The 26,718-nt window shown below is 37.1% G+C and overlaps 6 protein-coding genes across 15 annotated transcripts; 3 read left to right on the plus strand and 3 right to left on the minus strand.

The window, feature by feature from the left end:
• Positions 1-1,223: 1,223 nt before the first annotated feature.
• On the plus strand, positions 1,224-3,739 carry LOC147275337 (uncharacterized). 5 transcript variants are annotated; one of them, XR_015124179.1, is made up of 7 exons: positions 1,320-1,443; positions 1,567-1,700; positions 1,959-2,128; positions 2,506-2,598; positions 2,758-2,916; positions 3,145-3,275; positions 3,444-3,739. XR_015124179.1 is itself a non-coding variant. In XM_086256202.1 (7 exons), the coding sequence occupies exons 2-6, from the start codon at positions 1,568-1,570 to the stop codon at positions 3,193-3,195; spliced, it is 606 nt and encodes a 201-aa protein (XP_086112328.1). In that variant the 5' UTR covers positions 1,320-1,443; position 1,567; the 3' UTR covers positions 3,196-3,212; positions 3,444-3,739. The 5 variants fall into 5 exon arrangements, 4 of the variants coding, with proteins under 4 accessions (XP_086112326.1, XP_086112328.1, XP_086112325.1 ...); XM_086256202.1 differs by having other exon boundaries at positions 3,145-3,212; XM_086256200.1 differs by lacking the exon at positions 3,145-3,275 and having other exon boundaries at positions 1,224-1,353.
• Positions 3,740-4,672: 933 nt separating this feature from the next.
• On the plus strand, positions 4,673-10,824 carry LOC147275338 (Outer arm dynein light chain 1 protein). 5 transcript variants are annotated; one of them, XM_086256192.1, is made up of 12 exons: positions 4,675-5,380; positions 5,493-5,750; positions 6,009-6,251; positions 6,409-6,558; positions 6,853-8,188; positions 8,294-8,372; positions 8,483-8,556; positions 8,691-8,772; positions 8,849-8,974; positions 9,146-9,252; positions 10,045-10,202; positions 10,326-10,824. In XM_086256192.1, exons 1-12 carry the CDS (start codon positions 4,940-4,942, stop codon positions 10,575-10,577), a joined length of 3,306 nt encoding a protein of 1,101 aa, XP_086112318.1. In that variant the 5' UTR covers positions 4,675-4,939; the 3' UTR covers positions 10,578-10,824. The 5 variants fall into 5 exon arrangements, with proteins under 5 accessions (XP_086112319.1, XP_086112322.1, XP_086112320.1 ...); XM_086256191.1 differs by having other exon boundaries at positions 4,676-5,380; positions 6,853-8,372; XM_086256193.1 differs by lacking the exon at positions 10,326-10,824 and having other exon boundaries at positions 4,673-5,380; positions 6,853-8,372; positions 10,064-10,199.
• Positions 10,825-11,113: 289 nt separating this feature from the next.
• SURF1 (Surfeit locus 1 cytochrome c oxidase biogenesis protein) lies at positions 11,114-13,939 on the minus strand. Of its 2 annotated transcripts, none has more exons than XM_086256198.1 (6): positions 13,660-13,939; positions 13,437-13,538; positions 13,085-13,323; positions 12,194-12,368; positions 11,831-12,114; positions 11,114-11,632 (listed from the first exon to the last, which is right to left on the minus strand). In XM_086256198.1, exons 1-6 carry the CDS (start codon positions 13,873-13,875, stop codon positions 11,563-11,565), a joined length of 1,086 nt encoding a protein of 361 aa, XP_086112324.1. In that variant the 5' UTR covers positions 13,876-13,939; the 3' UTR covers positions 11,114-11,562. The 2 variants fall into 2 exon arrangements, with proteins under 2 accessions (XP_086112324.1, XP_086112323.1); XM_086256197.1 differs by having other exon boundaries at positions 13,437-13,534; positions 13,656-13,939.
• Positions 13,940-15,316: 1,377 nt separating this feature from the next.
• Positions 15,317-16,363, minus strand: LOC147275340 (Bifunctional inhibitor/lipid-transfer protein/seed storage 2S albumin superfamily protein). The gene is made up of 3 exons (XM_086228402.1): positions 15,997-16,363; positions 15,637-15,699; positions 15,317-15,426 (listed from the first exon to the last, which is right to left on the minus strand). Exons 1-3 carry the CDS (start codon positions 16,361-16,363, stop codon positions 15,317-15,319), a joined length of 540 nt encoding a protein of 179 aa, XP_086084528.1.
• Positions 16,364-19,508: 3,145 nt separating this feature from the next.
• On the plus strand, positions 19,509-22,335 carry LOC147275341 (ABC transporter G family member STR-like). The gene is given in 5 exon segments (XM_086228133.1): positions 19,509-19,862; positions 19,956-20,135; positions 20,246-20,514; positions 20,680-22,282; positions 22,285-22,335. Coding segments are annotated over 5 exon segments (2,457 nt in total).
• A 325-nt stretch (positions 22,336-22,660) lies between these two features.
• Positions 22,661-25,725, minus strand: TDX (tetraticopeptide domain-containing thioredoxin). The gene is made up of 10 exons (XM_086256944.1): positions 25,539-25,725; positions 25,389-25,422; positions 24,748-24,903; positions 24,513-24,600; positions 24,339-24,419; positions 24,150-24,214; positions 23,902-24,042; positions 23,718-23,831; positions 23,310-23,340; positions 22,661-23,187 (listed from the first exon to the last, which is right to left on the minus strand). The coding sequence occupies exons 1-10, from the start codon at positions 25,646-25,648 to the stop codon at positions 22,853-22,855; spliced, it is 1,155 nt and encodes a 384-aa protein (XP_086113070.1). The 5' UTR covers positions 25,649-25,725; the 3' UTR covers positions 22,661-22,852.
• Positions 25,726-26,718: the final 993 nt, after the last annotated feature.

The raw sequence follows: 26,718 nt of genomic DNA on the forward strand, positions 1-26,718 counted from the left end.
GCCGTATGCTTAATTAGAGCTGTAATCTTATTTTGCTAAATGGATTTTTGTTTGGAATGAAACATGTTATATAGTGTTATTAATTCACTTATTACATAAATAAGTAAAATATATATATATATAGGATTCATATCTAATGTTAATATACATACGTTATAATGTATGTGAATTAAGAGTGTGATAAATTATTAGGGTTAGTCCAAGTAGTCTGAGTTAGTGAGTTAAGAATTAGAATTAATCTAAGTTCAAAGTTCGATTTCCCTAATATAATCAAATGAGAATTAGCATCTAATGTGAGAAACTGAGAATGGTGTTAGGATAATATAAAAATTAGGCATAAATTCAATTTAGACACATAACTATATATGCTATTTTAACGGGGTTCACGAATTTTTAAATATTTCAAATATACACCTGATTTATTATGTAAATTGAAAAATGAAATTTCGTCCATCAATTTATTGAGAGATCAGTTAAATGTCAGTTTGACCTTTGCTAACGGGGATTAATTGGCGACGTGGCACCAATTCAGCATACATTTCCCGCCAAATGAGCAACACATGTCCACTTGACACGGGCCCACACACCCATCACCTCCTTCCCGCTCGTCGAACGCTCTCTTGACCATTTATTCTCCAAAAAACATCACGTTTTCCCCTAAATTCGAATATAAATCTCTCACTTGTGTTCAACGAGCGAGAAAAAGATAATGAGTTTGTGGACCCGTGTCAGGGGTTAGGTGGACCTGTGTCGCTCATTTGGCGGGAAATGAGCGACACGGGTCCACCTAACTCCTGACACGGGCCCACAAACTCATTATCTTTTTCTCTCTATTATTATTAAATTGTGGGCCCGTGTCGCTCATTCGGCGGGAAATGTTTGCTGAGATAGCGCCACGTCGTCAAGTAATCCCGGTCAGCAAAAGTGAAGCTGTCATTTAACTGATCTCTCAACGAATCAATGGACAGAAATTCATTTTTCAATTTAGATAATAGATTGGGTGTATATTTGAAATATTTTAAAATTTATAGACCCCGTTGAAATAGCTTATATAGTTATGTGTCTAAATTAAATTTATGCCTAAAAATTACTTCAAATATGAATGCGAGGTGAATGTACTCATTATTTTATGATTTTTATGAATACTTATTAATTTATCAAATGGAAAAGAGAAAAAAATAAATATGTTGACATGGACGTTGCCTATGACACTTGAGATTTTCAAAGGGTGGGACCATGCGAGACAAAATTACTGAATCAGAGTAAGGATGGAGTGGAGGGCTGTATACCAGTTATCTGCAATCCATTAACGGAGATATCAGTCAGTTAGCTGCTGTTGGTTCTCTCTACCAGGTGCTCTCTCTTTCTTCATTCTTCATTTTCTTCTTCTTTGAAGGATTAGTTTTTTTGATACGGTTTTAAGGGATTCAGTTCTTCTATTAGGTTTGTGTCTACTTTAGCCACTTAACTATAATCATTCTGATACGGTTTCATGCATATATTGCTCAAATTGATTATTTTTCCTTTTTCCTGTTTGGATTTGTTTTATATTGTATAATATTGCAGGATGGCATCTCTTCCACATGGAAATACTACAAATTGTAGCTTAGTATCTGAAAGAGGACCGATTTCTTTTGTGGGTATTTCGGCTCTTCCGTTGATGCACTTGAGGGCCAGAGCTTTTGATGGTTTTGTGAGAGGTCAGCTGGTATTTGCTTTTCTTGAATTATTTTAGCTTCAGCTATTTGGGTTTACCGCAAATGATTTTCCATTTTAATTTTGGGTTTAATTCTTACTACTATAGACCTGTTAAAATTTGACATTTTTCCTAAACTTTCTGATTATATTTGTGCAAAATATCCCTTGGCTTAGGGTGAAATGGATGATTGTGTATAAATCAAATCTTTTGCTTATAAAACCAGCCATTTATCTGACCATGCAACATACTGAATCATCAGGCAGAGTTATAACTTGCAGCTTATATAGAAAGGAGACATCCCTTTTTTGGGGAAAGGGATCTGATAACATCAACAACATGATGTCAAAAAAGTTGATCTTTACCATCCCCAGAAGCAGCAGTTCTTCGGATCCTAATGGCAGTGAAGATGACTCCTCTGATCAGGCCAAGGCAAGTATGAGCAACTACTATTGAATGATTTTGTTTTGTATCATTTTTTTTCTTCTGTAACGTGAATATGAGGTTTTCCCACTGGCTTCTCTTGTCAGCACAATGATGTGCCAAGATGTATCTAGATAAAAATGTGTTGTGTACTAACTGAACAAAATGTTAATTGTCTGAAGTATGATTCTTGATTCTTGCATACATTACGGATTTTAACTTCGCAGGGACAAGAAGTTGGTATGTCCAGTATTTTCATAGAATTGGACCTCTTGCTCAGAAGCAATGAAATTTTTTCTTATTTCACCATTATTAGGATGTGGACCAACAAATGTCAGGGAAGAAAATATGTTATAATAACATCTCTTTTTGTTGTTACCTTTTAGCAGAAAAAGCCTTTTGGATACTCAAGGAAGGATGTTTTATTGATTGGAGTTGGACTAACTGTTTTCGGCATTGCCTTGAAAAGTGGATTAGAGGTACTCACTATCTTCTTTTATTTAATCATTTTAAAACACTTCTATCCTTGATATCTTTCTCTTTTTGTTTGCAAGCTAAAGCTAGCTCATACCAACTCATTCATCAAGCTCGCGCATACTCTAGTCACGTAATGCTTCTTGCTGTGATGTTTTATGCAGTTTGCTGGAGTTGATCCTTTACAAGCTGGGAACGTTGTTCAGCTGGTACTGGTGTTGGGCCTGACAATTGGATGGATTTCCACTTACATTTTTCGGGTTTCAAATAAGGAAATGACATATGCACAGCAATTACGTGACTATGAAAGCAAAGTCATGCAGGTATCCTTTCCAAATTTCTCTTCATATCTAGCATAATTATATCAAATTAAGTTCTTTTTCCCTTTCTTCTATAAGATTCTTTAATGTTGTATCATTGTATTAACTAAAAAATAAGAATCTCTCTCCCTTAACATGCTCGATTTTCAAATGTGTAATGATTTGGATTTGGATTATTGTCTGCTAATCTGAATAAAGAAATGACAAAAAATACATTGTACTTAGTGAAAGGTAAAGGGGTTGTGCATTGCCTTTCCAAACAATCAACTGCAAAGTTGGTAATGAGTTTCCTCTTACCGGTCAGTACTGATGCTGTTATGTTGCAATCACTACTGAGAATTAAGCTAAGTGTGCTGATTTGAGTTGAGTGAGACGCTTATGAGCTATTAGGGGCATATACTTCCCAGTATTTTTTATTTATATTTTTAGCCTTCATACCATGAAGACTTCGATCATTATTTACTTACCTCTCTCTGTTTTTCACTGAAAAAGTGTAGGCAATTAATCTTGTTTCTATTAATCATATGCAGAAAAGGTTAGATGGCCTAACAGAGGCAGAACTAGAAGCATTGCTTGAACAAGTTGAGGAAGAGAAGAGACGCGTAGGTGAGCAGGTCAATTAAAGGTTACTCACCTTTACCATTCTTAGCCATAAAATGACTCTGTATATAGAGTAGTGAGCTTACAAATATATTTTGAAGTTTCCTCATTTGTACTCTCTGCTAAACGGCAACAGGCAAAGTGATAGATAATGTCAAATCCTCTTCATTATGGAATTTATACATGCAAGGAATAGGGAATGGTTTCGAGTAATTTTCGAAGGAAACATGTATTGTCATTTCTTAATGGGGGAGTTTGTGGAAGGATGGGAGTGTTGGACTTGACTTCATATAAACAATTCGTGTTCATGCAAGTGGAAAACATAATTATCATCCATTAAGTGTCTCTTTTGGACCAATTATATGAAGCTTCCCATTTCCCTTTCACCTACGCATTCCCACATTCGGGTTATGCACAAAAAATGTAAGGCACTTAAGAGAAGGTAATCCAGTTGCATTCACAAGCCAAAATGACATAGGTTAAATTTGATCAAGGCATACACCATTCTCTTTATCCATTCCATCTCTTTCTAAATTAACTCTAAATTTATACACTTACACAAATTTAACCTATGTCATTTTATCTCAGAGGGTGTAAGTGTAATTAACTCATAAATTTAGACCCTATTCTCATGGGGGCAGCGAGCGTCTACATGCTGCTTCCATGGGACCTATAGGTCATTTTTAATTCCTCATATTTACCGATACTATGCATTTATCAACTCATTTTATATTTGTAAGGGTATGCATAGTCAAATCACACCTATTATTCAATCCAATCCAATGTATTACTCACTTGGTGAACTAGAATAGCCCACAAATGCCAATCTAAAGCTTCAAGCCCTCAAAGTTGACTGGTGGTAACTAGAGTTTCTCCAAAAAAAAGTAAACAATGCTGAAATTCTATTAATTTCCCTTTTATTTCCAAATTTTCATAAGGAAAATATAAAACGCGGTCTAGTGGAAAAAAAGCCGGAAACAAACACGGACCGGGAAACCGCCAATGGCACCTGAACTACAACAAGTTGACAGCAAACGCATGGTAGGCCCCACAAGGCCACAAGTGTTATGCATGTAGGCCAGGTGTCTCCAATTCATCACGCCATCAAATGGATCTTCATCTGTTTTTATATTTTGTTTAATTTAATTTTTTCTGAAACTTCCCTAATCAGTGTTAACCCAATCATTAGACCCATTTAATGTTTTTCTAAACCGTTTTTCTTCTCCCACAACCCAAGCCGGGCTCAAGGCTCAAGGCTCCTGCCACGGCCATGCCTCTGATTCTATCTCTCTCTCTCTAAAAAATTCTTCTTCTTCTTCTTCCTCTCTCTAGATTTATACACCTACACACACTAATCTGCGTATTATATAAAATGCGAATCCGCGGGGTGAAATCGCGAAATTGACCCGGATAACCGCCGATTTGAATGGCGATTGTGACCGGAGATCGGTACCTGGAGAAACTAGTCCACTTCGTGGAGCAACAGGTCGGTTCTCTAATCGACGGAACCCGAGTGCTGAAGCTGAACCCGGCCGGGTTCCACTACGCGAACTCGCGGCTCGAGGCCTTGCACGAACTCGAGAGCCTCCTGGCCGGGGCGCCCGTCGACTATCTCCGAGCCTACGTGTCGGACCTCGGCGACCACCGAGCGCTCGAGCATCTCAGGAGAATTCTCAGGCTCTTGACCTCGCTCAAGGTCGTTTCAGTGTTGCCGGCTCCGGCGAGAGACCCTACGCCGCTGTCGTTTTGGCCGTTTGGGAGACTCAAGGTTTTGGAGCTTCGAGGATGCGATTTGTCCACCTCCGCCGCGAAAGGTTTGCTCGAATTGAGGCACACCTTGGAGAAGATCATTTGTCATAATTCTACTGTGAGTTCAATCGATTTTGCTTTGTTTTCTCAGCTATTTAATGAGCATTTAAAGTTGTTGAATTTACGACTAAAATTTTGTTATTATTCAAATTCTGGATGAATTACTTTAGGATGCTCTACGGCATGTGTTTGCGAGTAGAATTGCAGAGATAAAGGATTCACCAAAATGGAACCGCTTGTCATTTGTTTCATGTGCTTGTAATGGCTTGGTTCTCATGGATGAGTCTTTGCAACTTCTTCCCGCTGTTGAAACTCTTGACCTAAGCCGAAACAAGTTTGCAAAGGTTGATAATCTTCGCAAGTGTGCCAGGTTGAAGCACCTAGACCTTGGTTTCAATCACCTCAGAACGATTTCCTCATTTAGTCAGGTACACTACTGAATTTTAGCATTCTCAGGCCATTAGTCGACACTTGATTGCTTTGAGAAACTCTATGCATATATTGTTATGAGAATCCTATCTTTTGGAATCTAAATTTAAGTAAAGAATACTTGGATAAATTTTCAGATAAGTTTTTTTATTTTTTTTATTTTTTAGTTTGAGTCCCAAATATTTTGTTATTTGCTATACATTGTTTATTTAGGAATTAGATTGGGACCCATACTCCGATGTTGTTGGACCATGCAGGTCACCTGCCATATACTTAAACTTGTTTTGAGGAACAATGCTCTAACTACATTGCGTGGGATTGAGAATTTGAAGTCACTTGAAGGGCTTGATGTTTCCTACAATATTATTTCCAATTTTTCAGAGTTAGAGTTCCTTACCGGACTTCCATCTCTACAAGGCTTGTGGTTGGAAGGAAATCCATTATGTTGTGCCAGATGGTATCGGCCACAAGTATTCAGCTATGTCACTTATCCAGAAACAGTAAGCTATGATTTATCTATTTATTCTCTCTTAGAATGAAAATGTGTTAACTCCTAAGTTGTTTAATCTATAGTATTTGAAGCTTTCATTACATATTTCATGTCATTTTTAATCATGCTCTTCAAACTTGTTTTCTTTCTGTTTTATGGTTGATTAGTTGAAGTTAGATGATAAGGAAATCAGCACCAGAGAGTTCTGGAAGAGGCAACTTATTATTGCCAGCAGGCACAAGAGACCTGCCAGTTTTGGATTTTATTATCCTGCAAAGTGTGATGCTAAAGGAGCCACGAGTATCCACAGAAGAAGGGTAGGTCATTATTAGAGTTGTTGGGAGTTTCTTACGAGTATTAGTAAAGAATTCAAACTAACCCCATGGTGTTTAGCATTGATTGTTCTTAACCCCTGAATTTGATTGAACCTCTGCCTACCTTACACATAAGTTTACAGGGTGAAGTGAATATGCCTGACATTAGGTGCTTAATGTGTAAATTTAATCTCTTTTTTAACAATATTTTTCCATTATGTTGAATGAATGATGTATGCCTTTTGATATAAAATGTTTGTGCTATGTATAAAATCTTGCACGGATACTTTTTTGCAGAAAAAGGTATCTCGTCTTGCTTCTATTGTGAGTGAAGAGGGGAGCATGTATCTATGTTCCGACCAGGAGTCTGTGTCTTGTGACATTGAGATTCAAAGCAGAGAGGAAACTGTCATATCTGATGATGAAGCTGAAATTGTTGTTGATCTGATGACTAGAGTTGAGATGATGAAGAAAGAGCGCTCTGTTCTTTGGTTGCGGGAGTTCAAGGAATGGATGGATAATGCTTCTGAGAATTCTGTGGACGGTGGTAGATATATTGGGACTACAGTGCATCTCGGGAGGGAAAATTATATAAAAGCCAAGGCAAGCTTGAGGCAGCTTGGTGAAAACTCAAAATATGTTTCAGACTACGCTCAAGCATCAGGAGATGAGAGTTGTACAAATGTTTTAGAATCAGATGGTTCCTTCTTGGATATGCCTACTGCTTTGCATGCCCACCACTTTGACCAAATTGGTTCAGTGGGGAATGCTGGTGGGGTCGGTCCAGTTGGCATGAATAGTAGAGATCTCAAAGAGAATCTAAAAGTTTATTCACATGAAGGGACTAGTAGTGTCACTGTGCCACCTAAAAGTTTCCATGGTCACACATTCGCCAGTCAAAGAGGTCATAGGATGGTTGAAAATTTGAGCATGTCTGCATTGACTTCAATTGATGATATTTCAGAGTCTCATTCATCATCTGCTTGCCCAGGATCACCACCCCATTATCAAGAGGACATTCTTCATCGTCGCCATAACTTAGAGGAAGAAATTTTACAGTTATCTGCAGAGTCCTATTCAGTGGCATCATCTGATAGTAACACCAGCTGTAGTGAAGATGATTACCATGAATCTAGGCAGTCAATTCCTGAAGCTCATCAGTTGCTGAATGAGAAGTTTTTGAATAGGAGCACTGAAGAACTCCCATCTTATGGTCCTTTTAAGTATTATGACATGAGAAATGGGGTTCCTTGTGTAAGAGAAAATGACAGATGTTCAGTTGGAACTTGTGCAAACCAAACCTCCAGTATGCAGAAAATTTCAAATCCAGACCACTCTTTGCAATCATGTGCCAATGATGTTCCTGCTGGTGCTCATGATTGTGAAATTGTTCATTACATTGATGAAGAGGCTGATTTGTTGGAGAGGAGAATAGGGAGACAGAAAACTAAAAGAAGAGTTATTACACTACTAGAAGATGATAACATGGTTAGGCAAGCAGACACATCGCCAATATCAAATGGCAATCTAGATGATCATGTAGCACGAGTGGAAAATAAACAAGCAAATCCACCTTTTTATGGGAGTGATTTTGATGAAGTTATTGATGAGAAACAAATGTTGACAAATTCAAGTAATTTCTCACTAATTGATAATGCTAATGGATCATTTGGGGCTGAATGCTTATCTCCAAGGAGTGAAGATTTTATTGAGAATTATTTCAATGTAAATGTCGCAGATTTGGGAAATCGTGAGATTTGTAGGCAGTATATGCGTTGCTATTGTATACTTGAGCTGGATTCTCTTTACAGAGAAAGGTAAACATTTTTTAATTACTATCTTATTAAAAGATATAAATATATGTTGGGTCAGGTTTTCAGATTTTTTCTGCTTTAATGCGCTTTTAATCCTTTTGTTATACATGCAGAGAAGTAGCTGTATTACTGAGCAGTGAAAACAAGCTGTATGTGCTACTCATTGGTATTGCAGATGATGGGTCAGGTTGGGTTACGAGGTCTTTGCAAGTCATTACATTTCATTAAATTTTTGTCCTCAACGATGATTACTTGGAGAATTTCTTCTGCTGTTTGGTTAGCTTTATAACTGCTGATTTTCAATGTGATCATGTTCTGTAGGTATTATCTTGAATTTCGAGGGTTGCCACAGGGTTGAAGACATCAGAGAGGTTGTAGTTGGTGTAGGACTTCAGGTTGTGAGGTTAGTGAATTATGGTACTTTTAGCAAACATTGAGCTTAACAGCTGCACTAACAATTTTTTCTCCTGTTGGCTTAGGTTGCATGTTGAGGGGAGTGCAACCTACCTCTTTAAAACTAGAAGCATTGAAAATTCAAGACAATTACTTTCTACTTTAAAAGTTATTGATCCTTATACTCCAAATGGTAACTTTTGTTTGAGAAGGTAGTTTTCCTTTTCCCTTTAATATATAATTTTGAAAGTTTTGTTGGTCTTCATATATTTATGTATGTGTCTATTGTTTATTTGGTTTTATACTCAACTAGTACCATACCGATGTGCATATTTCGATTTCTTTGTTATGATAGACTGGGGTTTTGGAAATTTAAATGGCAGTTTGGAGCAGGTTCAGGTTGAGCTGTTTGATAAACAAATATGTGGGGGTTCAAAAGTGAGCATATTCCAGTATTCTATGGTGCAATTTTGGTGTAATAATAATGAAGGTATGCTTCTAAATAGTTCGATCTGGTCATCAGTTTTATATGTTAATAGTCAATGATTGTAATCATGTCGGCACTTGTAAGTAAAATACTTAAAAAAAGAGACACGAAGTGAAGCATTTTGGTAAACATGTTGAGGGCATCTTAGAATAAGGGAATTCCCATATTATAGCTTTTGTTACACCACAGTTAGTTTTGAATTCCTCAACCTGCTAACTTTAAGTAAAACTTTTGTGGAGCCCATATTTCATTCTTCCAAGTTCCAACGACTGAATAGAAGCTTTTGCTATGCCTGTATGAAATTACAGGCAAAATAGATATGGCAGCTGTCTAGTGAACAAAATAGATCTCACATTCCTTAGAAAGGACAAAAAAAAATTAATAATGAAACTATAATTTCAATCTCTATAGGGATTTGATCAATCAATTAGAGATTTAGCTAGCATTCTGAGCATGGAGAGCCCATTATCTAACAATGGGTTTGATAAAACTTGTAATGTGCAAAATGATATTGTTCATGGCTATGCAACTTATCTTGACTATCTGTCTATATAGCAGAAGTTTGAATTTTACTAGTTTTCATTCCCATATAGGTTCTAATGAGGTTTTATGTGCATGAAATTGCTCAAAATTAATAATTTCTGATGCTTCTATTATTTTGATTGAAGCTATCTAATTTATTTTTTTTAATTATCAGTATGAGGGGCTTAACTTAAATGATAACGTTTTCACTTTTACAGTCTAATTTTCAAAGAATGCGTTTTTTTTTTTTTAAGTCTTTCTTGATTCTGACAGATGAATCATGGCTTTCAAGATCATTATTTGTAGCTGGACAGCATGTGTTTGTGTGCTTTGAAGACCTTAAGCAGTTTAGCTCTGTATCGGTGGATGCATCTTTGCCTCCATATTTTTCACTTGACTTATGTTGCTGTATTGCTGACATATCTGAGTTGGTAAATACACTCTCACTTTTCTTAACCCATATTTCTGAGCATTTATGCCATTGCCATTTATGTCTTGGCATTTTAAATTACCATACTCCAGTTGGTCATTTATAGTTGAACTCTATAATCCAGGTTGTTGAGGCCAGGGAAAGTCGGTGTGTAACCTTAGCTGTTGAGTGTGCAACGTCAGAATTATGCCGCTCGGCCAAATCTGACAAAGAAGACTCAAGTGTAAATGAGAAAAGGACAGCTTCAGGGTCAATGACGTGGAAGTTCAAGTGGTTTTCTGAAGACAGTCCATTCGAGTTTGTGGCATTGTTGAAGGCAATCCATGCAGGGATCACTCTTTCTCCTTATCCTTTGCTTGTCAGATGTATATCATGAAATGACGCCTTTTTTGTTTTTAGTTTTTGGCCTTATGGTTTTGTAACTTTTGTTAGTTTCATATTCATTTCATTCTTTCAAAAAAAAATTTCCTCAGTTAGTTTGTTTGTCTGCAATAGTGAGTTGGCTGGTAATCATTCTTTGATTTGTATCCTCAATTTTAGCAGTTCTTTTTCTCATGTACAACTTTGTACAGTGTAAAACATCCAAGAAAGGAAAATTGACATTTGGTCGTGTCTTCGCTTCCCCTTCCGCTCCATTTTATGTTTCCTGTAAATTGCTTATTGTTAAGCACAAATTTCCTTCAGCTTTATTATGAAGATACATACGATGGTGTACATCATCGATGTTTGGCATCAGCCGTACAGTTTTGGCTTTGGTGTTTACATGATGTAAGTGGGGTTTGGAGTTCCAATCACAAAAGTGCGAGTCCTGCACCACCCACAAGGAAAAGATGAAAGAAAAAAAAAAAGAATACAAGAGTGTTTGCAAACACTAGAGCTCCCCTAAGAACCAAAAGTAAAGACAAATGTAGGTAGTGTTAAAAAAAATGAATAAACAAAATCATGAATACAAGAAGCTACCAAGAACAAGAATACAAGATCTCATAAACCTTATTCCTCCTTGTTAACTTGTACAAAAGGAAGCGCATCACGACCATCTAGTCTGGTTCTTTTCGGCTGGTCTTGTTCTTAGATCTTCTACAACCTCACATGAAATAATCAATTTTAAAATAGCATGTCTCTGTACCACTTGGAGAACCCCCTCCACCCCAGGAAAATTAAAAAAAAAAAAAAAAGATAAAATACTGTTTCTTGTTTAGCCCAAGAACTTTCGTTCTGTGGATATCAGCCCTGCTAAACATGGACATTGATTTCATAAGGACAGTACAAAAGCGGAATTGATTTGATAGCTCAACAGTCTTGAAAATCAATACAAATGGCAGAGTTCAGAAGAACTGGGATCTCTTAAGATGAAATCTCTGCTATCTCCGGCTCCTTTTCGGTTTTAGTCTCATGAAAGCCATAAATGTAACTGCTGCAGACAGGGAATACCTGCCCAAAATATAACAAATATTAGTGAAAAATGTTGCAGTGAGTCCTAATACTTGTTGGTTTTCTTGATTCTTTATTGTTTACCATTATCTTCCCAAACTGAACTGAAAGAAAAATCCTTCATCATCAAAGAACTTGGGGCATCACGTAACGCATGTGCATGTGTAAATATGATAATACAAAGATGTGAAAGTATACCATGTCAAAGTATAATTTAGATGGTCCTGAGGCATGACTGAACTCCGAATCAAGGTACTGACATCCTTTGGAACCGGGTAAGGGTTGCTCAGATTGACATTTTCATTTACGTCTTCAATGTAAATAGTATCCTCAGGAAGTCCACAAGTACGAGCAATTGCAGGAACATCAACATAGAACCACTGGGAGGAGTTTGGATCATTTGATGGAACAAATATGCTAGGCTTCTCACTCCCTCGAACTACTCCAACAATTTCAACAGGAGGAAGAGCAAGGGCCTGATCCTGTAAGTTGCATAAAATTAAGATTAGACCTTCAATGTTCTGTCATAAGAAAACAATTGATATAATGAAAACAAATAACCTCAACAACTTCAGGCTTCTTGGTCCAAAACCTCCACCAAGACCTTGTTTCAACCTCTCTGACAGAGGAGGGTGTTAGCTTAGAAGGTTGTTCACCATCTTGTGAAACTTCTGAAGACTTGTCTTTCCAACTTCGGGGGACCCATCCTCTGTTGACCAAAATTGGCAATTGCACGCTGGAAAAAGTATATTTAATGCGATCATCAGCCAACAGATAAGCATTGCAATTTGTTTGAAAGTCACTGACAAATAAAATTACTATGAAAACATGAGATGTGATAAATGAGCGTATGCACATATTACGCTAGAGGTGATGAAATTTTGAAGTTCTCTAATATAATGTTAGAACTTAGGACCCTAAACTTCCCAGTACAAAAGGCTGTTTCTTTCCAACCCAAGGATATAATCCTAGTCCAACAGAGCCAAGTTTGAAATTTATGCACCAATTTATAAAAGATACACAACAAACCACTCAAATTCCTGAATTGTTATCCTCAGTGCATAAACAATATTACTACCTCCTATTTGAGTTAACCGGTTGGTAATTTGTAGTCTAGCAGAAATCTTGAAATATTTAATGACTGTTCAATTGAGTCAATGTACACAAGAGTAGGGAACATTAATGGATTCAAGTAGTACTTGAATCATGATTCACAACCAAAAGTGCAGCTACAATGGACAATTGAAACAATTATTTCAATGTAAAATATGGGATCAACATAAGAGACTGTGATAAGTAACAATAAATAGGAATAACTCATAAATGGTTTGATGTATTAACTCAAGGCCCTTAACATACTTAAAATGAGAGAAGAAGGCAAATACTTTAATATGTTGCAGATTCATTATATCACCATGGTTTGGGCAGTTTATGAAACTCCAATTGATTTACCTCTCAAGATTGTCAAGGATCGGCATAAGGGGTGTGATGACATAGTAGCCATTTTCAGTCACTCCTGAAATGCTTCTTGAACGAGGGCCCACATAGATTGACCTTTTCTCATCAAAATGTCCTTTGCATTTCACCCTCCTAAACTCCAAATCATCCAATTCTTGACTTGATGGGGACACATTGTTCAATTTTAAAGGTTCCATTTCCAACCTCTTCTGTCTATAATCTAGCATTTTTATCTGTAACAAAAGAGACTCGTTAAAAGGGGCCATTTTTAACTATTGAGTACTTTAACAAATTTAGCAGAAAAAAATAAAACTTTAGAATTGAAATAGGAAGAGAAAAACAGCACCTTCTCCTGCCTTCTGAAAATCTGCCAAGTGCCAAGGCCAAAAGTGATAGCTCCAGGAAGAAATAGCAACCATCTTGACCATCTTGACCTTTCCCTCTCTGATCAAAATAAAGGAAAATAATCCACAAAGCCAAAATAACAATAAAGCATCAATATTTTGGGCAAACTAAGCCGGACCCAGAAGCAGAAAACATACAAAGAACACAGAGATCCACCCACCCGGAGCTTGGGAAGAGAGCGTTGATTGAGACTCGGATACTGAGGAAACAGCAGGAGAGGAGCTAAAGAAGGAAGAAGATAATGACAGTGACGGTGGAAGCGAGACCAAATGTTTGGGGAGAGAAGAGAGGGACCCACTACATTTATAAAGCTCGGTTATGGTTTTGGCAATGGAGGTCTTGGTTGCCATGTTGATGAATCTGTGACATCTGGTTTGCATTTGTTGCTGTGATCGATGAGGGCTTAAGCTTATATAGGCCTGCCTGCACTCAACTCTCCAAGGGGGGTTTATGACTTTACGACTTGCGACAGAATTTTCGAGTGCCTGTGTATGTGTTTGTTTAAATGAGCCAAAACTTGAAGCCCAATAGAAAGCCCAAAGATTATTTTTGTAGCCCAACTTCAAAGTCCAAACTAGGGTTTCCCCTCTTTATCTATATAAAGTATAAACCTTGATTCCCTTTCATTAATTCTCTCAGATCTTGCAAAGCCGAAAGAGGCACGCTCTGGTGTTAGCTGTGACAGACTCTTGGCAGTGGTTCAAATTTCTCTCTCTATCTCTTGGTTTTATCATCATCCTTTGGTTTCACTGAGTGTGATTTTCTGGTTTTATTTAAATTTTTGTTATTGAATTTGATTATCAAAAAATAAAAACAAGGCAATCAGTAGAGCGTCATTGATGCGTTTATTACTGTTAGCGCAATCAGCCCTTCTCGTTGCCAAGAGAGACTTGTGAGCAACTATGCTTGCACCTGTCGCTTCACATTTTGCGACTTATGCATTCAGATGCTCGTATATTTATTTATTTATTTTTGAACAATTATGAGTGATATTCGATCTGTTTCTTTTTTTATTTGTTATTATCGGATTTTAAATTTCTAGTTAAAATTGTTATTATCAAATGTTCAAAATCTTTCTGTAAAGAAAAGTAATGCCTTTTGTTTTACATTGAGTACTTAAAATTTTATCTTATTCTTATAAAACTCATGGGAAATCCATTAACATACAAAATTAAAACAAAATTAAAACTATAATGTGTATTATAATTCCAACAATTCAAGTGAAACCAAATTAAATTTTGAATCCAATATAGATAATTGGGTGGTTCAATTTCCTAAAGAAAAGGAAAATTAGGTTGAAATAAGAACCTTGCATGCTTTGTCACAATTTAATATCTTCACCTCAATTTTAGGCAAACCTTTTGAAACATATTTTGCGCATTTCATTTTGTTTGTAAGATAAATCATATCACTTTATAAATAATGACCTTGAACATCTCCAAATGATTCCTGCAATTGTTCTTAATTGTCCTGGTAGAAGTCAAGAAGAAACTTGTATTACCATGATGGAAGTATGTGCAGTGCAGAGTAAAGACCCTGATTTTGAAGTTCAAATTAGAACCGTCTTGGCCAGGAAATGGAAGTTTTGGTTTCCTTGTACAAAATTCATAGTACTCGTGCCATCCAAAATAGACCATATCTGAGTATCAGACCAAAAAAGCTTGCAGCGAATAAAGAAAGCCTTTTTATGCAAATAAGTTCTAACTAAGAACCATTGCCAAAACTAAATATTCAAAAGGTAATGGCATTAGATTACAAGAACCATCAAACAGATAACTAAGTCATAAAATAGCTCTTCACTAAGTGACCAAATTGACATTCCTAAAAGAAAAAGGCTGAAATGATTAGACCCATGAAGAGTTCAGCAAAACCAGATCCACCAAAATGAGAAGGCGCAAAGGCTGCACTTTTTGAACTGCTTGAGGAAGAATCTAAAAGAAGAAAAAAGTACAATGAGCAAAGACACTGATCCAACTGTCAAGCTTACAAGGGAGGGCATGTTTGATGTTTATGTCCTGTATTACAACTGATCTGAAACCCAACAACCATCACTTATTTGTCCTGTATTACAACTGATCTGAAACCCAACAACCATCACTTATGTATTGATTTATAGCTAAGAAAATGTACTAGTAACTTACTATTGTTAGAGGCTGCAGGAGTAGATGGAGTTGCTGGTGTACTGGTTGGGGGTGATTGTGCATCTGTGAAGGAAAATAACAGAGATAAACAATCATATATGTATAAATATCTTGAATTATCTGTTAAAATCGATTAACAAACTCATTTCAACATTCCCAAGTGAACAAGGTGATTGACATCTCTCTTACTTGCCACTGAAGAGTAAAAAATGGCAAAAGAAACAGACTTTGACAGAACTCTGGATAGAGAAAATCTCAAAAGGCATAAATATCGGGAAAAAAAAAAAAAAAAAGGTTCTGCAAGTCTGCTTATTGCAAATAAGGATGATCTGATTTTAAAAAAGAAGCTTAATTCATTACCCTTCTTGCAAATAGAAATGTCAGCATTTGCGCCACAAGCCTTGGGAAGCTTCAAGGCATCATTCTGGGTTACGTTAAGGTCCTTCAAGATGTCAGGGTTGTTGAAGAGGCCACAGAGGCACTTGGTATCGTCCTGCACCATCTGCTTCAGCGGCACGCAGCACGCAGGAGGGGCCTTTTCGGGATTCTTCAAATATGGCTGACAAGGAAACAGTTTCTGCACGCATGTCATTGAAGCATTCGAACCGCCACCTTCTACTCCTGCATGAAAAACAACACCAGGGTCTCTCCCAGCTTCAGAAAAACCCACAAAACCCGATAATCCGATTATCATCACAAACAACAACAACAAGTGATTGGAAGCCATAGTTTTGATTTGAGGTTAATTTTTCGAACAATTGAGGCTGTTTGGTTTCTCTGCGAGTCTGCGGTTGCTATCTTATGAATTTATAGTGACCGATCGATGGTTAGAGGGCTTCTGATAACTTCCATTTGTGGAGAGTTTCCTCCTGCTATCACTCCCATTGAGAAACCGTTTCCATCTGGCAGTTAGAGATATTTTAGATCTTCAGAAGATCGATATTATCTGTGTTCGTTTTTTTTATTTATTTACTGAAAAATCAAAAATAAATTCAAGTTTTGACTTTTAACTAAGTCTAGGAGATCATGAAACACATGGGGATGGGGTCTTTTAACGAGTAAATAGGGACAGGTCTTTCACAATTCACAGCATGTACGTTGATACGTACCCTTTTATGTTGCTCTATGTGTTTTGGTTTTAACAAAATCAAGATCATTATATACTGGTGATCAGTAGTGTATGAGTTACAAAAAAACAGAGCAGAAAAGAATAGTGAGCGGGTAATTCTCTTAACAAATTAATTGCAGCAGCACTAGTGTGCATGAAAACAAAGTATGAAACGTCCAACACCCTAATATTGACAGGCATACATGACATCACGGTAACCAACCATGTTGATAAGGAAGTTATTTAAAATGCAAAGAAAGTGTTTTTCCTTCCGCCAGTTCAGTTGTATATATACTATATACTAGTGACTTAATGTAATAATCATATATACAATAAATCTTTTTTGGTGGCCGGTTAGCTTTTTTAAGTTGTTCTGGTTCATGACGTATTGGATAGTATGGCAAAAGGTGGAATCATATAACTAACATGTGAGAATTGAAGGGCATGTGCAAGTAATGATATATACCCGGCCTGTAACATACAAATTTTTCTCCACGTACTACACTTCGTTATAGCTGGACAGTTGATAGGTGTGCAGTGTAGGTTTGTCCGTTTGTATGGTTCCTATTTATGCATTATGTCCCCCATTTAACCTCCTCTTTATTTTCATATTTTTTTTCACATAAACGTAATTTAATTGGAATATGTATGAGACAGACAACTCAACTACTGAACTTTCATGTTTGATTCGTGAAAATGGAGGCTATGGAGCACTTTGTTATGGGCATAAATTTCCTTTCCTTTACCATGACTTTCATTTGAAGGTGTCAACAACCTTGTGATAACAAACCATGCATGCATAATTGCACAAGAAAAACAATTATGTACATATGATTTACATACATATGTAAATATGGAAATTAACTATGAGTGTGGAATCAAATCAGATAAGATATTGGTGGAAATTGAAAATATACTCGTATCAATTTCAGTAATTATATATTTCTTGGTTTTTGTAGGTACTAATGAACATATTGCATTGACTATCATATTCCATTCTCACCATCCCACTTTTTTGAAAGCTGCAATGACTTACAACAACAATGAATATTTTATCGTAACCAAAATATCCTCATTAATTTATATAATTTTTATTTGTTTATTTTAAATTAAAAAAATATGGCTATTGTTAGTTATATTTTATATTGGGATATAATTAATTATTTTATTTTATTTATACGATTAAAATTATAATATACTTAAAAAAGTAATAGGCATGCTTATTTAATAATGTTTCTTAGAAAAATTAATGCTAATAAAAATTTGTAGTCAAAAATTTCAAAAACAAGTAAAAAAACATTTTATTTTTACCAAACAAATAAATGAAATGCACTTTCAGCATCATGTCCATTTTAGCAATTATACACAGTCACAACATTTTTATATTAACATTTACCAAACACTTTGATACTATATTTTGCACTCACATCACTTTTGAAAACATAGTTTACCAAACACTTAACTGTTTTATTTCACAACTGACTTTACTTCACAGCTGTTTTTTCTCACCGGAACTTAATTAACACCTAATACACATTAAGCAGCTGATTAAATGAAGCATAGATGTGCAAAGGAAGGCACCCGATATTGGCACGGCTCAATCAAACCATGGAGTCGAGTCATTGATCGACACAAGGGTGAGGTTGAACCATGTCAATTAATGCCGAGAGTATGCGATTAAGTGCATGCGTGCCTCAACTTAATTGGAATCTTATAGAAATTAATTGGAAACACTCCTTCTCTGCAATTCTGTCTGAGACATGTATGTATACATGAGCTTCATACTTTTCCATTAATATATATAGAACTTGGAAGTACTGCTCGAGACATATCATTAGATTCATATATTTTCTTCCATGACATTATATAATATTACAAACTTGTCTTACGTGGGAGCCGAAACTGAAGAAAACAAGGGAAAGCTTAGGAAGATCAAAAAGCATCAACTCGATCTCCAAGAAAACGGGTATCTCGATCATGCTCTCTAGACAGACTGCCAGCGAGGTTAATTTAAGAACAATAAAAACACAGCTGGTTGATTTAAGAAGGTCTTCCATAATACAGCTAGCTACATCACACTCCCTTGATTATCATTAAGAAAACAAAATTACTTGCACTGCAATTGGCATGCATGTTTTTAGTTTTAGAGATCGACCAAAAGTTTTTGGAGCCATTGCCAAAGTCATGTGTTGTGATTGTTGTCTACATATATGCATGTTAATTGTTCAATCAATAGTATTACCAAATTCAAATTTGTCTTCATGTTTTTAATTCTCTTTGCTGTTCTAAGAAAATCCACCAGTGAAAGCTAAGAGGCAACATTCATAGTACAAACCCATTGCATCAAACAGAAACAAGAATAACTTCTTAGTGAATTAAACCAGGAAATGCCATTTATGACAGTAAATGGATGTTAGTTGTCTCTTGTGGCAAATGAAACAAAAACAGAACACCTTCCGGGAATATCAAAGCTAGTTACTGACAAACCCAAAGGCTCTTGAGAGAGACAGGCCCAGTGAAAGTTTTAATTACTTAAGTCTTGCCGTCTGATTTCTCATTCTCCTTCCTTTTGTCCACTCTATCACAACCGTCCAACCCTTTAATTACTTTGATTTTAACAGTCACCTTTTGTCCACATTTCACATCTGCCTCTCCTTCTTTAATACCAGTTCACAGCTCAATCTCTCAGGTCTTAATAAAACTTCTTGAGGCCAAGCCAAAAAGAAGGAAGGCCAAAAAAGTGCTCTCTGAGCATCATCCCACAATGGCAAAGCTAGGCCGGAATGACACTAACAGAAGCATTGAGAGTCTGTTGGACATGGACAAATCACTTGCTGCAAATATTTCTGGGCCTCTTCGACCCTCGAAGATGATTCCAGGCCATGGCCTTGAGTTCAATAACCTTTCATACAGTGTAACAAAGAAGATAAAAAAAGATGGGGTTTGGATTAAGAAAGAGGCTTATCTTCTTAATGACATCTCTGGCCAGGCAGTGAGAGGTGAGATCATGGCTATTATGGGGCCTAGTGGTGCTGGCAAATCCACATTTCTTGATGCCTTGGCCGGACGGATTGCTCAGGGGAGTTTGGAAGGCTCTGTTAGAATTGATGCAAAAACGGTTAGTACATAGCTGATTGATTGATATGATCCTTTTAATTTCTATCTTCTTGGAAACAAATTAAAAGAAAAAAAGATTATATATAATCTTCAGGTTACTGCAAGCTACATGAAGATGGTTTCGTCTTATGTGATGCAAGATGACCAGCTCTTCCCCATGTTGACTGTCTTTGAGACATTCATGTTTGCAGCTGAGATTAGGCTTCCTCCCTCTATTTCCAAGGATGAAAAGAGAAAGAGAGTCTATGAGCTCCTTGACCAGCTGGGCTTGCAGGTAATTAAAACTCTCTTGATATCTCACTCACACAGTACAAATTAAAACAGACATGTATATCCAAATATAATGATTCTGAAGAGGTTACATAGTAAAATAATTATATGCAGAGTGCAACACATACATATATCGGCGATGAGGGGAGGAGAGGAGTGTCGGGAGGAGAAAGACGTAGGGTGTCCATTGGAATCGACATCATCCACAAGCCTTCCCTACTGTTTCTTGACGAACCAACTTCTGGTCTTGACTCTACAAGCGCTTACAGTGTTGTGGAAAAGGTAAAGGACATAGCTCGAGGTGGTAGCATCGTGCTCATGACCATTCATCAGCCTTCATATCGTATTCAAATGCTCCTGGACCGCATTACAATCCTAGCAAGGTACAAATTAAATTAATTAATAATCAAATTATGCAGCAGAATTAATGTTGCTGAAAATGATCTGCAATGATCTAATCATTGGCTTCTCTATAAAAGCTTAAGGGGTTGCATAGACTTATAATATGACATTTTGCTTATTCAGCTATATTCCTAATGTGGTTGCAGAGGAAGACTGATATATTTGGGAAGCCCATATGGTCTGGGTGCCCACCTTTCTGGATTTGGAAGGCCAGTTCCGGATGGTGAGAATAGCCTTGAGTATCTCCTAGATGTGATCAAAGAATATGATGAATCAACTGTGGGACTAGACCCCCTCGTCGTCTTCCAACGCGATGGCATCAAACCTGATCAGGTGGCCAGAACCCCAGTTCGGAAAGAACCAAATCGAACTCCTTATAGAAACTCCCCTGCAATATCCAAGCACATGATTAGCCTCCGTAGTCAAGCATTTTCCTTGGGAAATAGGACACCTGGACCAGACCAATCTGGCCAGTTGGAATATGATGATGAGGATGAGGATGAGGATTTTGACAACTCCCTTCAAAGGAAATCAGTTCATCACACACCAATGCACTTGCAGAGTAGTGGTGTCTATAACCCTCGTCTAGCTTCACACTTCTACAAAGACTTCTCTGTGTGGATATACCACGGTGTCAAAGGAACCCCTCGTCGCCCGCCATCATGGACTCCAGCTAGGACTCCGGGAAGGACCCCTGGAAAGACACCAATGTCAATGTCAGGACTAAGAAGTGAAATGTCAAGCCAATATCCAACACCTCAACTAAATCCACCAAGACGCAGTACTACTAAAACCCCTGTAGTCTTCAGCCCTTCCATTGACTCCTCCTATGCACCTTCTTATGAAGAGTTCGATATAGAAGAAGAAGTACTTGATGAGCCAGATCATGGGCCTAAATTTGCAAACCCATGGCTCCGTGAGGTTGCAGTCCTCTCATGGCGCACAGCACTCAATGTGGTTCGCACTCCTGAACTCTTCCTCTCACGTGAGCTTGTGCTGGCAGTCATGGCACTCATTCTATCTTCCCTTTTCGAGAATCTGAGTCATTCTACCTTCAAAGACATAAACAGGCTTCTCAACTTCTACATCTTTTCGGTTTGCCTGGTTTTCTTTTCCTCCAATGATGCTGTCCCGACATTCATCCAAGAAAGGTTCATTTTCATTAGGGAAACTTCTCACAATGCTTATCGTGCTTCTTCGTACGTCATCTCTTCACTCATTGTTTACCTCCCCTTCTTTGCCGTTCAAGGTCTGACATTTGCTGCCATTACCAAAGTCCTGCTTCGTCTGAACAGCAGTCTTTTCAACTTCTGGATAATCCTGTATGCCTCACTGATTACCACCAATGCTTATGTGATGCTAGTGAGCGCACTGGTGCCAAGTTACATCACAGGGTATGCTGTTGTGATAGCCACCACAGCTCTTTTCTTTCTGACTTGTGGGTTTTTCCTCAAGCGTCAGCAGATACCAGTTTACTGGAGGTGGGTGCATTACATCTCTGCCATTAAGTACCCATTTGAGGCAATGCTAACAAACGAATTCCAAGGCATACGTTGCTACTCAGGTTTGCCAGAAGATCTTACGCCTGGACCAATAGGAGACGTGAAGTTGAGTTATACGCACAACACCACACAATTGCCAACAAATTGCACGTTGATTGCAGAAGATGTTATATACTCGATGGATATCAATTTGAAAAACATCTGGTATGATATCTTTATCTTGCTAGCTTGGGGTGTTCTTTACCGGGTCTTATTTTCTACGTGGTTCTCAGATTCTATTCCAAGAATGAGAGGAAATGAAGTTTGGTATCACTTTGCCTTGAAATGAACCTGGGCATGATAGCCGATACATAATTCATAGGTCGTGAATACAAGCTATGTTTGAACATTTTTTGTTTAGAAGACTTTTACTAATAATAAAGCTTACATTCCGATTTGATATTCATGTTGTAACACATTCTTTTTTTTTTTGGCCACTATGTTGTAACACATTCATATGATAAGAAAAGCAGTGGAAAATGACCTGCCAGCGCCAGAAGGCTAATGGTACAAATTTGGCAAGTCAATTAAACATGAAAAGCACAATCATTTCAGACAGGCATTCTCCCATGGACACCATTAAAAAGATCCAACTGGCTCAGAAAGCAGGATTTTATTTCCAGTGTAATGTACAGATTAGTAATTTGAGGACACAACTTTGATCAGTCATTTTAAACTAGGAATAGAACTATCCTTCTAGTCTTAGATGGACGTTTCTTTCAATTATGACTTTCAAAAGTATCATTACAGAAGCCAAGAGCATCCAAAAAGGATTAGCTCACACTGAACCTGCATATTGTGCAATCTTCCTTTCTAGTGCAGTTTTGTCTGCCCCCACCATCTTGTCAACCTCCTTACCATTTCTTACAAAGAAAAAGGCTGGGACGCTGCTGATATTCCAGTGTGCAGCCACATCTCTTGCCTCATCTATATCAACTTTCAAGAAAACTACTTTTGGGTACTTTCCAGCTAAGCTTGTATACAAAGGAGATATGAAACGGCAAGGACCACACCATGTCGCGGTGAAGTAGAGGATAGCAAGGCGTGATGCCTTTGAAGCAGCATTCAACTTTGTCTCTAATTCACTGGCTGAGTGTATACCGATGACCTCCCCTGTCAAACACCCAAAAAAAACATTAAAAAATCCCCCACAGCTAGAAACACCATTGAATATAAAGATACATGCAATATTAATATCATATTAAATATGAATACATATCAATCAAATGCCATACCATCCTTAAGAGCAGACAACGCATCCCGTTCCTGCATGAAATTGAAAGAATTTTAGTTTAGCATGAAGGTTTTCTATCTCTTATATCATCTTTTGGATCTAGGCCTATGCTTTGGTTTCATATATAATCATCCTAACGGATATAACACATGCACTTCATCCAAGATCCATCTTCGGCCTGAACAAGCCATGGCTTAAAAATACTACCACCTAACTAAAACATGTACCAACTCCCACATAGAAAGACGAAAAGCACCCCAAAAAAACAGTGCCAAATGTACCAAAGTCTAATCTTCAACAGGTTGTTCATTTTTTGTACCCTATCATATGCAGCCTACAAAACTATGCGACTATCAAAGAAATGTGATATTTCTTAACAAAAGCATAAGATGATATTAACTCTACTCACTCGAGCTTCAGCCTGTCGCTGTCTCTCCCATTCAGCTTTTTTCATCTCCCTTTCTTTATGCAAGCGTTCATATTTTCTGCGATGCTCTTCAATTTTGTGGACATTAGGTTCAACCTGCGCTTAAAATTAAATTATTAAGGAACAGTTTCCCTGGAAACTTCTCCTTCTAGAATAAGGAAATCACCTTTTTAAGCAGCAAACCAATCTCCTCATCATGATCTAATATGGACGCTACATGCAGATCACTTGCCGCTCCTTCCCAGTGGCCCAACATGGCCTTTGCCATTCCTCTTATTTTGTATCCTTTTGCTGAGTTGGGGTTAATCTACAAAAAATATATATAGCTCATTTATCAAATGTTCATTACCGTCCGAAATTCAAACTTCTCCTACAGTGAACACAATAACAAGTACAGAAGGGTCATCAACCAACCTCTAACGCTGCATTAGCATCACGAATTGCCGCATTTGGTTTATTCAATTTGACAAAGAAACTAGCTGAAAGCAAGGATACAAGGTTTCCAAGAGAATGATACAAATGAGAAAAGAATAAAAAAATGAGGACAAAAACAATAAGCACAATGAAATAAAGGTAAATCTAACTTTTGAAAAATGAAATTACCTCTGGTTGCTATTAATATTGCTGATGTTGGATTCAACATGATGGCTTCTGTTATATGATCTATGGCTTCATCCAGCTTACCTGAAAAGAATATACTACCAATTAAGAGATAGGAAAAATACAAGCCAAGAAATCTCAACTAAAAATTGTAATCACAACAATCTGATGCCATGCCTTCAGAGCTAGCAGCTATAGCTTTTGATTTTTCTATTTGTGCAGCATCCTGCATTTCTTCTGTAACTTCAACTGATGGGTTTCCCATCTGCAATTAAAGAATAGACAAGGTAAACAATTTCAAGGCAGGATCATTTCTAGAGGTTAAAAAATAAGGGAAAAGAAGTTGGGGTGGTAATGAATAATGAAATGGTAGGCCTCAACCACATCACTGCCATCTTTTTCTAGCCCTAACCTTTTTTGGAGGATCATCATCAGGCTCCACAACATCAGCATCATCTAACTCGATATCAGATTCAACAATGTCATCATCATCATCATCCCTGGATGGATCAGGTCTTTTGGCATCAACATATTCTTTAGTGTCTGACATGTCACCGTCAACTTTATCCTGTTACCAGAACCAACATTACAGCAACATCATGCAAAATATACAACCACATAAATATAAACAATAATAAATAAATAAATAAAAACGTGGGCTCAAAATAATAATGAATTTCTTCAAAGTAGCAGTATGAATGATCTTGTCTGTCTTACTCATTGGTCTTCTTTAGTACATAAAATATCATTGAAGAGCACCACAACAGGATGCAACCCAAATACATAAAAATTCCCAAACTCCTGTCACTTGTAAAACCTACTGAAATTTGAAATACAAAATTAAAAAAAAAAATCCAAAATTTTCCTATGCAATTTTAAAATGTGGGAAAGTTGGAAATTTGATTGATTAGAAGCTCAGCGTTCCCAGAACAGCTTAAATTTTGTAAGTCCATAACGCCTAATATGCATACACACACATATATACCTACATACATATAAAAAATTGAAATTGCTATGAAAATTGAAGCTTATTGTGAAAGAACAAGGTCTCACCGTTTTCGGGTTCAGCGGAATTCGAGCGCCCAGGCTGAAACAAAGAAACCCAATTGCCTCAAACATACGATTGCATTCCAATCATACACAATTTTGCATACACAGGATATATACATATACTAAGATGGATGAACACAAGCAAGTGTATACCTTTGGAGATAGGACTTGAAGAAGGCGAGAGAAGGTTTGTGGAGGATTGAAGGGTTTGACTTGCATTGACTAATGAACTCCTGCAGTTCTATTACCTTTGCAGCATCCATGCTTCTCTCTCTTTCTCTCTCTCTGTGGAATCAGCTTTTTTAAAGAGAAGCCGAAGGTGCTTGAAGTTTGCATGAGGAATTTTTGGAATTGGATTCGGTACGACGCAATGTATTAGTTCTGATGGACTTTTCCGTTAATCAACCCTCCAACTTTTGTCGAGTTTTTTGAATAAATGATTCAATCCGAGACGTTGCCAATTGATTCGTGTCATCACAGCAGCCCTGATGGACCCGCGTAGGACACTATCATCGTCGGAGTTTACCGGGTTTCTTTTTTGGTCAATAGATTTAATTACTGTTTAAGAATAATGTTATATTTATCACATTTTTATACCATCTTACGTGCCATTATTTTATTAGACAGAGTTTTTTTTTTTTTCTTTTTGGGTTTTATTTTTTATTTTTTAGTATCCAATGTATGAATGTCATGTAAGTTGTCACATAAAGTGGTATAAAATTATAGTATAAAAATATGGAATATATAGCACTACTGAGATTTTAACGATTTAAGACAAAAACTGTTTTCCATTTTGAAACTTACCTTGATCAAATAAAAGCTAGGATTTCTGATTCCAGTAAAAGGATCATCTACAGATTATTAAACTTTTGCAACTCTCATTATAACAATTAAACGCATATCTTCAAAATACTTTGCATATAATTAGTGCATACAACTCCTTTACAATATTTACTAAGGGTGGGCGCGGTGCGGTTCAGCCCGATTCACCCCCGGAACCGTGCGCCGCGCCGGACGTCCTTATACGGTGCAGTTTGGTGCTAAAAATCGAGAATGGAGGAGAAAAATCAAATCAAACCAAACCAAACCATTCAAGGTACGGTTCTCCACTACGGTTCTGAACCTAATGGGCTATTATTCAGATTGGCACTTTTGGGCTTTGGATTTGTTTTTTTAAGCCTAAACCCAATTATTTTAATGATACAAACCCAGCCTAATTAACAAGTTTTGGCAAAAAAAAAAAAACAAGTTTACAAGTTGATTCAATGAATTTAACTAAAAAGGCTCACACATTGAACTTTGTTTAACTTACTTACCTGCTTAGTGTTTAAAA

This window comes from Dryas octopetala, chromosome 9 (genome assembly GCF_963921425.1).
Source record: "Dryas octopetala chromosome 9, drDryOcto1.1, whole genome shotgun sequence".
NCBI classification, from domain to species: Eukaryota; Viridiplantae; Streptophyta; class Magnoliopsida; order Rosales; family Rosaceae; genus Dryas; species Dryas octopetala.